The sequence below is a fragment of the Cebidichthys violaceus genome, unplaced genomic scaffold, assembly GCF_023349555.1.
Source record: "Cebidichthys violaceus isolate CVI_PGR_0920_01 unplaced genomic scaffold, fCebVio1.0.p SCAF_14, whole genome shotgun sequence".
NCBI classification, from domain to species: Eukaryota; Metazoa; Chordata; class Actinopteri; order Perciformes; family Stichaeidae; genus Cebidichthys; species Cebidichthys violaceus.
This window is the reverse complement of record NW_027176307.1, coordinates 10444820-10458902: the sequence shown is the minus strand read 5'-3', so window position 1 is coordinate 10458902 and position 14083 is coordinate 10444820. Positions and strand designations below refer to the sequence as shown.

The following is a 14083-nucleotide window of genomic DNA, read 5'->3' as shown; positions in this document are numbered from 1 at the left end:
CTGTACTTGTGAAGTATGATATACTGAATTCAACATGCCTTATGCATTTTGTCAAATGTTACCAATGAGCCAATGTATTAGCAATATAATAAAGTAAAAGAATGAAGCAAGTAAGATTGCATACTGTACCTCTAGGGAACTGCTCACGCTGGAGTAATACACTTTGATCGACATTTCTGCTATTTTAACAAGAACAACTAAAACAATGCAGAAAGACAGACTGATCTAGTGCCCTGAATGCAGGTATGTAGAGCTGGTTTGATGCAACAGCAGACAAGGTGAGCAGGTTTGGACACGACTCACCTGCCTGCATGGACACACCCACTTGTGTGACATGCTATAGTTGTAGAGCCTGTGCTTATTGTGAAAGCAAAAACACACAGGCACTACCACCAGTGGTGGAAGTAACTAATTACATTTACTCAATTACTGTACATAAGCACATTTAGAGATACTTGTTGACTTAAGTATTTATAGTTTGTACTTCAACTCCACCACATTTAAGAGGTACCTTTTACACCACTACACAGACCTTTTTCATGCAGGATATTTAGAAAAGGAAAAGCACAGATGTAAATGATCAAATTTATGATGGCTGAGTTCAATTTTTGCTGCTTTGACATTGTGAATATTGTGTTGAGATAATTACTGATGATTGTGATGTAAAGGATTTACACAAGTTAGGAATTCCTTCCTGTATTTGATGGTGTATATTGTGTCTTGCTGCTGTTTTGGTCAACTTTAATCCCATTTGCTTCCTAATCTGCAGGGTGTAATCAATCCAAAACTCAAATAAAAAAGTGCAAGTGTTGTAAGAAATACAAATGTATTGATCAGGTCACATACAACAAATAAAGCAATTTTTCAAGCAATACAAAGACAATGAAATCAGTATCTTCCCACAGGATAGTGGACCTTAGCTTTATGATTGGCAGAATCACGCAGAAAAACAAAAATCACTTCAGGAATGAGTATGAAAGTAAGTGTGGCCTATTTAAACAAGTGTCATGTATGAAATTAAAATTGACATTTTCAGTGGTCCCTTCTCTCTTTACTGCAGTGATGTAGAAGTGTACGTCAGGGTGTGTTGATGAACCGATCACTGTTTGGTGTGGTTTCTGGTGCAACAGACTGATAACTTTCAGCCAGACAGAGTCATAAAAGTCAGTCAGCCAGGTGCTATGTTAATCTTTAAATTTAGAAAAGTTACATGACATAGGTTATTGATTCCATGAGGCATTTGGTCATCATGAGAGAACGAGTGGTTCAAGCTCATAACACACTCTCCCAGCCAGGTCTTCAGGGACCCTCTCAACAGAGTCATCAACATCAGCATTGTTCTCTTCTGGGCCACGACTGTGTGCATAAGGAGGGAGATAAGGAGGGTGACAGTAGCAATCACAAAGATGTCTTTAAAGTTGCTTGATATAAAAAGTGTATCTTAGTAAATAACATCAGCTACGTTTTCTTTTTAGTACCTTCCATCAAATGCTCCATTGGTCCTGTCTTCTATATCTGACTGTATTGCTCCTCCAAACGTGTTACTAAACTGAACCACGGTACCTGAAAAGTAAAAAAAAAGAAGGTTTTGAGCTGAATCAAATACTGGAGGAATCCAGAGCAACTAGGTCTCTGTCATCTTTAGACCTACATTATCAGATGCACAGTCAAGTGATAATCATCAGTTGGTTTGTCACTAAAGCTGCAACTTTAATATTATAATTTCATATATATATATATATATATATATATATATATATATATATATATATATATATATATATAGAGAGAGAGAGAGAGAGAGAGAGAGAGAGAGAGAGAGAGATACTGTATATATTACTTGATGCAGCTTTAAACAATCTAGACACATTATATGACAGTAAGACAAAAGGAGCATTGGGGGCATTTTGTAATATGAAAGTGTGTAATGCTGCCACTTACCAGCACCCCAACTTCTCCTCCTCCAGACCAGGTAACCTATAACCAGCACAACTAGCAGCACCACAAGCCCACCCACGACCACTCCTAAGGCGACTGAGGATGATGTTGCTGTAGGGGTTAAATGATCAAGTAGAAGAGTTAGTGATGGGGAAAACTAGCTATAATAAGACAAATAAACTCTCATGGGCTCTTTGGATCTTACCGACTACAGTTACTTGGAGTGACTTGGAGGGAACGGAAGAGAAGGACCTTGAGGAGATGTTAACAGCGTAGACACAGTAATATTCTCCTTGGCTTTTATAATCTATCGCTGGGAATTCAAAGTATGCCAAGTAGAAGATAGAGTGACCAAATGCTGCTATCGATTCAGTGGTGTTCAAGTTAGACTCTCTCAGATAGAAGAAACCTCCAGGATATCTGGAATGAATAGAGCAAGTGACGGTGAAGCTGCTGCCTTGGGTGACGGATATTTTGTCAGGGCTGTAGATCACCATTGCATGAGGAGATGTCAGGGAGATGCTGGGCTTCTCCAGTTTCACTGTAGAGTAAAAGACAGATTTTTACAAACTCATTTAGATCATAGAACATGTGTGTAATCTTTGCAGTCAAACTTCAGACAATCATGTTCAACTGGACAAACAAAGCAGAAAATGATTGACCTGTGACAGAGAGATCTACAGTATTTCCTTGAGGATAATAGATGACTTGATTGGGCAATTTCTTTTGATATTCACAGAAGTATGACCCCGTTTTGCTGAAGTCCACTGTGGGGAAGGTAAAGATTGCATCTTCGTTCTCAGAGTATCTTTCCATTTTAAATGAGTCTTGGCTCCTTTTCAGGACGAATGTCCCACCCAAGTGTTCTGTTACTACAGAGCAGGTGATCTCAACTCTGTCACCCCAGTTTACCTCTGGAGCAGGACTCAAAGTGATTTGGGGCTTCTGTAGAGAACCTGTAACAGATAATAAGTTGTAGTTGGTTTTGTTATAACAGCCAACGCAGCTTCATCTAATACCAGTTGAGAGGTAATGACTTCACTCACAGATTAAAAATGAGCCAGGTCTCTTACCTAAACAGATAGCTCCAGCATCTTCACCATGCCCGCAGTTATTTTCTCCAAAACCGGGATGCCTACAATGTGTGAGAGCGGACTCTTCGCCTGTACACTCCACATTATCCAGCCATATTGGACCAGTGCCTTGGCCAAAGTGGGCACTTGCAGGAGCCGAGACTGCATGACCACAGCCAAGCTGTCTACAGACCACATTGGCATTGCCCAGTTTCCATTCATCATCACACACAGTTCCCCACTGGCCTTTATAGAAGACCTCCACTCTACCAGAGCATTGACCTGAGCCGCCGACCAACCGAATCTGTGCTGTACATGAAAAAAAGTGTAAAAGTTTACTTGAATTGCATTTTTGTGCATTAATACACATTCATTCTAACACACAAAGTGAATGCAAAGTATTTTGAAAGTACCGCTTGTCCCACTATCATATCAAAAGATAATTTCGACAGCATGAAGGGAAAAAAGGTTGATTTACAGAAACATAATGATGTAGAATAGTACTGTAATATATGTCACCTTTGTCATCTAATTTTTGACACCAAAGCAAATTAGTGTATTCCCTGAAATGTCAAACATCTTTAAGGCATGATTTTAGGTAAATATAATCACTTTCAACTCACACACTGTTTTTACTCTGTATGTGTAAAACAAAAAAAAATTGTGAAACTTATTTGTCTCACTGTGTGTGATCATTTTGAACAGATCATTTAAAAGGCTTTACCTGCACAGAGAGCGCCAGCATCGTGGTCGTGTCCACACCCGGCTCCTCTGAAACCTTTGAGTGAGCATTGCTGAAGAGATGTCGCATTGTCAAAACATGAGTTGCTAGCCTCGACTACTGATCCAATGCCTTGGCCAAAATGGGCTCCGCCGGGAGCGTTCACTACATTTCCGCATTCCAGCTGGTCACACACCACCTGAGCTTTACTCATGGTCCAGTCGGTGTCACACACAGTTTGCCACACGTCGCCATGACGAACCTCTACTCTGCCAGAGCACTCATCCTTACCATTAGCCAAGCGGACCTCCAGACTTCCTATAAAGTCAAGTAAACTAAAATTATTATACAGTATCAGACATTTAAAATTAATTAGAACTTGGCAGATGAATAATTTTCGAACAAGAACACTAGTGAAGTATACCTTTAACAACATGGACATATTTAGGTGACATGAAAGCAACTAAACCGAAATAAACCAAACATGCTCTCTAATCTACCAGAAAATGTTGCAATAATGTATATGTTTTTTCTTACCTGCGCAGACGACACCAGCAATTGAGGTGGTGTTGCAAGTTTTGTCTGTAAATGGCCTTTGTTGGCACTGACTCAGTGTTGACTCCAGTCCATTGCATTCAATTTGATTGATCCAGGTGTGTCCTGTGCCATGGCCATACTCAGCCATGGTGGTGATCGTATGAGTCCTCCCGCAGCCCAGCTGTCTGCACGCCACATTTGCGTCTTTCACATCCCAGGATTCACCACACACGGTCCCCCACTGGCCTTTGTCATAGAACTCCACTCTTCCAACACAACGATTGAGCCCATCGGACAACTTCACGTTACCTTGAAATGACAGTTATATGAATGTTCAGTTCAAATTTGGTCTATGTTGACCAAATATAGACATATAGACACACATGTTTCTATGTGTGTCCTTTTTTTGTCATAGTTGAAATGAACTGCATTACATTATTAGTCAATGCTTCGTCCCATTTGTATTTTCAGCACCTCTTTTTTTATTCTGTGACTACATTAGTTAGTCCATGTCAAATCACAAGGTAACCTATGTAGTAATGAGGTTGCTGTTTTTTTTGCTACTGGACTCATTGCTTTGACCTTTGACAGTCTGGTCATTTGTCATATTGTCATATTGTCTTGACCCCCCCTCCTTTCAGAACCTAGTGATAATCAGTGCGTTAGAGAGCTAGGTTAACTAGCCTAACTCTCAAGCTTCAACTTTCCAAATTAAGTACAAACTGAACAGCATGATGAGTCCTCCCAAATGATGACCATTGTGAAGGGACAGATGTCTTTCAATATAGGCTTGTTGAAAAGGGGAGGAAAAAATTCTAGTGTCAACGTCCATAGGCTCCAGGATCCTGAACTCACATAGAATAAGACAACTTATTGCCGTCCTCTGCACCGGATGAGTAGCTCGCTCACAGAAGACAAACGTTTTTTAAGTTTGCAATATAATATTAAAGGAAAGCTGCATTTTAAAGCTAAAACAAATTACTTAAGTAATTTTGTCAACAGGTTGGAGCCAAAATAGAGCAAGTGCAAGCAACACGTCCCTATGCGCGTCATGCGAGCGACCATGAGAATGTTTCAGTTTTCCCCAATGAAGCAATAAAGATGTCCAAACCTAATACGTGCGACATGGCACTTATTTGAAAAAACGGTTACACTAACTCTTTTTTGGCAAAGTGTCACTTGCTCCACCTCAAACCTGTTGTCAAAATCCATTCCGTCGGACTGTTTATTTGTGTTTCCTGTGTCATCAAGAAGGTTTTGCTGTCTACCATCTGCCTGATTCTATGTGAATGCAGCATGACATTTATTGTTAAATGCTCTTTCCACTCATGCTGCATGTCCAAAAAAGGTTTAGCCAAATCTTTTTATTTTTTTTTAAATGCTGTATGTTTGTAGTTTATACCTCCTTACACAATAAGTGAGGAGAATTCAAATTTCAATTCAACTTCCAGCCTCACCTGAACATTTGACAGATGCCTCTTCAATGCGATCCTGGCTGGTCCTGACATATTCTCTCAGTGTGCACTGTGTGAGAGAGCTCTCTCTACCGCTACAACTGATCTTATACCATCTAAGTTGTCCGCCTTGGCCATATGATCCTGAGAACTTGACGGGATCTCCACAGTTCATCTGTCTGCACACCACTGCAGCTTCATTCATTCCCCAGTTAACATCAGTTGCTGATGACCATTGTCCACCATGGTAGAACTCCACCCTGCCGGAGCACTGGTCAGTCCCATTGATCAGTCTCATGTGAGCTGGAAAGCAAAAGGGATAGAATAGAAGTTCAGTCTTCAGATCTTCAAGTTCAACGGATTGTCTGTTAAGGTAAATATTTTATCTGAGTGTGACAGATGTCAACTAGCTTGATGTATAATTTATGTCTGGGTCTGGCTACATAGCCTATTGTATATACATGGTGATGGTTATAATATCAAGCTAGCGATCGATAATAACATGCTAATGTTGCTAGCATGCTTTCTAGGCTAGTGCATAGCCAGTGTTTAGCACGTTAACTTATTAGTGGAGTAGCTAGCTATAGGAAGAGGGAAATTGGGAGATTGTATGTTCATGAAAAACCTTATCAAGAGACGTCTGACCTTCTCATCTTGCACTGTATTACAAGTGATGCTGTATCTTCTCAATGTGAATATCATAATATCAATTACTGGCAGATAATATAGTTCACAGTTAGCCAGGCTATGACAGTAGATGTCCATTTGTTAAAAAAAAAAAACATTAAATATCCAATTTATTTTATTTAAAAGGCATATTATGAAAGTATTCTTAGTTTTATTATTTTATACAGTATACAGTTGGCCAGGTGGACAGCATGTCTCAGTACAGTAATTTATTTAGGCTCTTTACCTGTACAACTGGTTTTAATTCTATATTTTGCTTTTATAGTATACATAGGACTAATGTGTGATGCTATTCATATGTGATGAATATTTTCTTATTGATACAAAGTTTATGGGCTGTTTAGTCCCATTAATAATATATATATATATATATATATATATATATATATATATATATATATATATATATATACACATAATCAATCAAGTTGTTGTCTTTTAATAGCTTTGCTTAGTTACACTGACATTCTGTGACTGTTGTGACTTTTTGTTGGGTTCACCAGAGCTTTGTGTACATTATATATATATATATATATATATATATATATATATATATATATATATATATATATATATATTTCCCAAACTTGAATGCTCTGCTATACCAAATTGTGAGAAAACGGAAAATCCTGAAAAAGTATTTCTTATATTTTAAATACAAAATACATGTATTGTATTTTGTTACATTTTCTGGCACCAGTATTTTGTATTTTATTTTAATACATTTATTTGAAGGGTATTTTGTATTTTGTATCAAAATACATTTTGATGTATTTTTGCCCATCTCTGCCTGGGATTCAAATTGATATTCTGGTTGATATACTGTAGTAGAAATAACTGTTAATCAACAGTTTTATTCTTGACAGTATTAAGCTAAATATTAATTTGAGGTATTAGGGGAGACAGTTGTAAGTATAACACTGTGTGAAATAAAGTTAAAAAAAACGTGCTAGTAACAGTAATAACAGAGATGATACCTGAGCACACCACACTGGCATCTTCACCATGGCCACAGTTATTTTGCCCGAGGGTGGGATGTTGACAGTGCAAAAGGGACGTCTCATTACCGAAGCAGCCTACATCATCCAGCCAGATGTCCCCTTGGCCTTGACCAAAGAAGGCACTGCCTTTGGCTGTTTGAGCTGTTCCACAGTCCATGGCTCTGCACACCACCTGAGCATCTCTGATGTCCCACTCATCATCACACACTGTTCCCCACTGGCCATCATGCAGAACCTCCACTCTACCAGAGCATCGGTCAGTGCCATTGACAAGCCTTAGCGGTGGAATACCTGAAAACAGCTCCACTCATGTTACAGGTACTCACAAGTTAAAGTCAAATTATGAAATATTAGGCTTTAACTGGACTTTCAAATGTACTCAGTTAAGTAGTTTTCATAGTTACTTATTGCCACCATCAGGTCAAAATATTCACAAGTAACCGATCTAGTTTTTAATGACCACATGTCCTTTGCTATTCTAATTGAACGGTGCTTCAGCACAGTATATTGCTGTATTTTGTGTCTTACCTGCACATAAAAGAGAAGCACCTTCACATCTCCCTGTGTATTCTTGAAGTGTGCATTGGGAGATGGAGCTCACATTGCCAGAGCATGTACTTGTGTACCCTCTCAGTCCGCTGTCACCAAAATGGAAGATTTCTTGGGATTTTTTGGGAAATCCACAACTGAGTTCCTGACACACCACTGCAGCCTCTTCATTACCCCAGTTGTTACACATTTTTCCCCATCGGCCGTCATGGAAGACCTCCACTCTGCCAGAGCAGCGGTCAGTCCCATTGATCAGTCTGACTGATTCTGGAAAGCAGTATTGTATTTAAAATGTTATAATGTAAAATATTAACATTTCAGCAATGAAATACAATATGTTCACATGATAGGATTTGTGGTAAGGATAGTAGAATCTGTGATATTGCACCAAAGAACAACAACAAAAAAGTTTTCTAGTAGAAATTTGAAAGTAATGTTTAAGAAAATCCCTCAATAAATATCAACAGGTGGTTAACTGCTGATACAGCAGGTACATATATAGCAGACATGCATGCAAAAACCATACAATATTTTCCATAAATAGCTGTGCATGCATCACCATTGCACACAAATGCCCATATTGGAATGTCTCTTGGATCTCCATTTCAGTATTAGAGATTAAAAAAAAGAAAAGAAAAGATAACTGTAGTATTTCCAGCTTCTATTTTAAGTCATGATTTTCCATGTTTCTTGTTATATTGCTCTGACATTGAAAATTGTGGTGCCGTCAGAATTCTCACCAACCGGATTGAATTAGAATACTGTAATTGAAGTAACAGTATAGTATTTGTTACCTGAGCATACAACACTGGCATCTTCATTGTGGTCACAGTCATGTTCTCCAAAACCTCTGTGTGGGCAGTCGGCGAGGGACTTCTCATGACCAGTACACTCAAGATCGTCCAACCACACCTGACCGTGACCTCTGCCGAAGTGGGACTTGTACTTGACCGAGAGAGCACTCCCACAATTCAACTCTCGACATGCAACAGTTGCTTCCTGCATTCCCCATCTGTCATCACAAATTGTTCCCCACTGTCCATCATGATAGATTTCCAGTCGACCAGAGCACCGACCAGTCCCGTTCATCAGCCGAATTGGTTTACTGTCTGTCAGTTGGAAACGAAAAAAAAGCCAAGGGCATGTTTATTTAGAAGCCATCAAGCAGTACATTACTGTTCCCAAACTACTCTGCATGCTAATTATGAAGCCTGGAGTCTCTTTGTTTAGCTTAGCTTAGCATAGCATAAAGACTGGAAAGCTGATCTAGATCTGTCTGACGGTAAAACAAATCTTTGTGTTCTTGTTTGTTTAATCTGTACAAAAACAAAAGCAACAAATGCAGAAATCTTTCAATTAGAATAACAGTTGTGTTAAGCTAAAATTAATATCACGCTTGACGGTTAACTTGACATGAGGAGTTCCTAAGAGGAAGTGCATTATGGGCAATGTAGGATCCAGCATTTTTGGAGCTTGACTCATACCTGGGACTGAAAGTCAGGACATCCCCGCATTTGCAGCTTCGTTTTTGACCGCCCCATTTTTTTAGAGCAATACTAAATTGCAGGACCATCACTTTAAATATTTCAGTTCTTTAAAATATCCCTCAACATTATCATAGCAAAGCTAAGCACTCATGTTGCTTTGTTCGGTTTACCTCTCATCTCTACCTCCTGCCCTTTGACCTTTACATTTGCAGCAGCCGGTCATGTGCTGACCTTGATGTGCTTCTGCTGCAACATCACTGCCACAGATAGCAATCATCTTAAAGTAGACAGCAAATTGTCAACTGACAATAAAATCGTTAGGTCTTTGATGCAATAATATGATCAGTTGCTAAATATATGCTGTGTTAGCTGTTTTTCTCAACAGCTTTTATTTCCCAATTTCAAGTGACAGTTCCTCATTTCTGGTCCTGTCTAAATTGAGGAAGGGCCTTGTAATGCAGGGTTTTGTGATGCTTGATTAAATGAGCAAACTGTGATTTCAGGTAAATACTTAATATTTAAAGCAAAAATTTAACATTTTGGGAAATAAACTTAATTACTCACTAATCTACTTACTGGTTGAGTTAGATCAGAAGATTGATACCACTCTCATATTTACTCGATAAACATAAAGCTACAGCCAGCTTTATTATCTTAGCTTAGCATAGCAGAAACACTGGAAACAGAGAGATACAGCTAGCCTGTCCAACTTCTCAACTCTTTGTGAGAAAGTAAACAAGCATATTTTCCAAAGCTGTCCAACTATTACTTTAACAAAGGTACAAATTTGATTAGGTTCCCAATTGAGTGGTATCCTACTGGTAATTACATCTTTGAGTAAAACGCAAGTGGATCAAGTAAAGCCAAAGATAAGTGAATGAGCTCAGTCTTACCTGAACATACAACCCCAGCATCTTCACCGTGGGTACAATTATTATCCCCAAATGGTCTGTGTGGGCACTTGAGGACAGAAGACTCGTTACCAGTACACTGTACATCATCCAACCAGATCATGCCCTTTCCCTCTCCAAAAGAGGCAGCTCTTTTGGCCTCAAGAACTGTCCCACAGTTTAACTCTCGACAAACCACGTCAGCGTTGGTAAAGCTCCACTGATCATCACACACCGTTCCCCATTCGTCTCTGTTGTAGACCTCCAGTCTACCAGAGCAACGTGAAGGCCCGACCAACCTAATTTTGTTACATTCTAGAAATGAAAAAAGCACAGTAGCTGTAGGTTGTGTTATTATGAACTCAATAAGGAAAAGTCCCCTTTCATTAAATTGGAGTGTAGAAACCTAAAAATCTTATTAATGCATGTGTTTTCAGGTATGAAACATAAATATAACTTACTGACCTGTAAGCAGTGGTAGACCCAATAGACCTAAAGCAGAAAGGAAAATGCTCAGCCCAGAGATTTGTCATGAATATTTAAAATAATATTGTCCAATAAATGCTGTAATGCTGTAATGTCAGCGCTGTGATTTATCAAATTCATTATGTATCAGGACAAGCTCTTTGAAATGTAACATGAAGTTAGAAAAATACACACCTTATAATTGTCCAATATCAACTTTGTAAAATTTATCAAAGAAATGGCATTTGAAAAGAATAAAAAAAAACTGCTTGATAGTTTTCTACTATGAGACTTTCACTTCTGTTTAGTGTATATTTCTCATGGTTTTGCGAGCATGCAACCAAACTGTAACTGTACTCATGTAATTTGATTTAAGAAGTCAAGAAAAGAAATTCAAAAGGAAGAAGTCAATTTAAAAAAAACAGAAACTTACCTATTGATAAATAATAAACAAAATGTAGTTTTTCAGCAGTAATGAAGATCATATTGTGTCTTGAAAGTAGATCAAATGCTGTCGAGGTACAGAAAAAAAAGTATTGTTAAAAAGCAGAATGAAAGAAGCTACAGATGCTTTTTGGAAGCATTCAAGTTCTTTCCAAAATTTGCAAAGGTGATTTAGTAGCCCTCTTACCTTTTAGATCCAACAAGTGTGGGCAGCTGTTTAAATGACCTCACAATTCAAAATGAAAAAGCTGATCATATCTGAAACATCAGATCCTTTATTTAGTAATGCATTTAAATGCAACATAAAACAAAAATGGCATTGTTCATGTTTGAATTTACTGTATATCATGCATCAAACCTTTATATGTTCAGTCCTGGTTAATATTTTGGCATTATTTACTCATAATATAATGCAATACATGGATTGTATTGCAATCCAGGTCTATATTATCAATACATGCTCATTATGTATCCAAAACCTCTGTTAGGTTACATGCACCAAACTTTCAGCTTTAAAAGGAAATATTATATTTCACAAATAATTTTCTTACCTTATGAAATGGTTTGATGTTGTAATTATGGTCTGAGCCAACAGAACTTAATTCACTGAGGTTTGTTTTTTCACAAGCGCTCGGCGGGACAGAACCAGTTCTTGTCCCTCATCCTATAGACAACATGACTCATTGGGACTGGGAATGGTGAACACTTCCCCTTGTGAAATTCTGAGCCTCAGTCATTTTTGTATTTGTTAATTTCCTGTTATAGACCTCAAAATACTGCAGTTTTGTCTCTTCCTTTTAAATGTATTTTGTGTGGAGAAACCACAATATCACCACTGTACCTTTGGAGCCACAATTTATGTTGCCAGAAGAACCCCAACCATTCTCAAAGTGCCCCAAAAGACAATGTGGAACAGCCAGACCCAAAATTAATAATATCAAGGAATGCGTTCATATTTCAGTAAATATAAATGGCATACTTTCACCCATTAACTACTGCTGTTTTTTATTTTTAGCTAAGTACCATCTGTTATACTGTGGCATTATTTATTGGTGATGTGCACTGTTCTATTTTACATATATTTATTATGTTATTCTGTAACACAGTTTTTTCTACTTTTAAGATGTCTTTTTAACATCTGGCGAGAGACAGCAGCAACTTTTGGGCTAACTCTGGCTCATTTACATATGTGTTTCTATTGATCAGTAAGCACTGTCCCTGTCAAACTAATACAACGTAATAAATGACATTCACAGCAAGTAGAATATAGCTATTGGTATATGTTGGCCATGGTTATACCTATCTGTTTTGGTAATTTGTGTCAATGAATGTATTTAAAAAAAAAAAAATGTAAGTGGTTTAAACTTCAGATAGTTTTCCTGACATTTTGTTCTTACTGTCCAATTTCATGAGGCTATACGTGATGTTGCATAACTGACTTGTCTATTCAGCATTTTGGGTTGGTGTGTTTAGCCATCAGTTTGCACACATAGTGAATTTGCATCCTGTCGCTATTTCACAATATGACCTCAAACACCCTCTTGATGTTGTAGTTTTGACACTTTATTTCAAGTACATCTCATACATGCTCATTCACATCTTAACTAGTAAACAACTTCTTTGTTTTCTACATACCATATGCACAATAGACAATCAAATATGTTTTATGATCTAAAGGAGAAGAGAAAAGCTCTCATACAAATGTGTAAGGATAGTCAGCTGTTCGTTGATGAGAATTTTGAGTTGTGTTATTGTAAGCCAAACAGGCATTTCTTACAACAACCCTTTGACTTGTCATAGTAAGAATAGCCACAGATTTGTACTAATGACATTAACAATGACTCAGTTCTACTCAGCTGTCCCTGTTCATCTGTTCACCTACTTGTCTCCTCAGGACTATAGAATAACAGACTCTAAAATAGTGACACAGTGACCCCCGTCTTCAATCAGTATTCTCTAATGACAGAACTGATGATACTGAGGTTTGGACAGCAGATTAAACACATATTGATGTCTGGGTAAATCATTACAGACACAAAGATTTGCATCATTTTCTGATGGGAAATTACCTTACAACTCATGCGGGGCAAGGGGCCAATGAAAACCTGACTGACAGGACGATCATGTCACAATCAGGATGATCGTCCCACAAGTTCAAAGGCAAGTTAATGAGGAACAGATCAAATGTGACTCTTTTAATCAGCAGGATTTACACAAGTTAGGAATTCCTTTCTGTATTTGATGGTGTAAAGCAGCGGTGCCCACACTTTTCCGGCTTGCGAGCTACTTTTAGAATGACCAAGTCAAAATGATCTACCTACATTCAAAATGCTAAATATCTATTTATTTATATATATATATATAATGAGTATACTTTATATTTACAATATATGTTGGCGTACCTTGCATAACTGCATGAATCCTTATGGCACAATACAATTCTGTACATTTTTGGTCATACCTTGCTCTGATGACATGCACTGAATGGAATCAACCAGGGTTGCATAGTCCGGACAGTAGCTGGTAGCCAGCCTCAAGCTGACTTCAAATGAACATCAGTCATGGTGGAACGGTGTTTGGACTTAATATTCATTATGTGGGAAAAGGCTGACTCACATAAATAAGTAGAGCCGAATAATGCAGTCAAGAAGGTAGCACATTTCCTCATGTTTGAGTACTTTTCCTCTGTGAGTAAGTTCTAAAACTGACCATGAGCCCTAGACTTCAGTTGAATGTCAGCCTGTAGTGTCAAAACATCATCCTCCGCTCCAGACGAGTTCAGGTGAAACAGCGTTGTAATTTTAAAATCACCTCAATATCTTCCCGAAATGTGCAGC

General features: G+C 38.1%; 1 protein-coding gene across 1 annotated transcript; it reads right to left on the bottom strand.

The window, feature by feature from the left end:
* Window positions 1-807: 807 nt before the first annotated feature.
* On the bottom strand, window positions 808-11912 carry LOC137871133 (deleted in malignant brain tumors 1 protein-like). Its single transcript, XM_068708763.1, has 17 exons — window positions 11798-11912; window positions 11434-11504; window positions 11236-11313; window positions 10803-10829; window positions 10341-10652; window positions 8755-9069; window positions 7940-8227; window positions 7388-7702; window positions 5727-6026; window positions 4270-4578; window positions 3736-4050; window positions 3012-3320; window positions 2601-2894; window positions 2144-2479; window positions 1942-2049; window positions 1479-1563; window positions 808-1356 (listed from the first exon to the last, which is right to left on the bottom strand). Exons 3-17 carry the CDS (start codon window positions 11285-11287, stop codon window positions 1248-1250), a joined length of 3474 nt encoding a protein of 1157 aa, XP_068564864.1. The 5' UTR covers window positions 11288-11313; window positions 11434-11504; window positions 11798-11912; the 3' UTR covers window positions 808-1247.
* Window positions 11913-14083: the final 2171 nt, after the last annotated feature.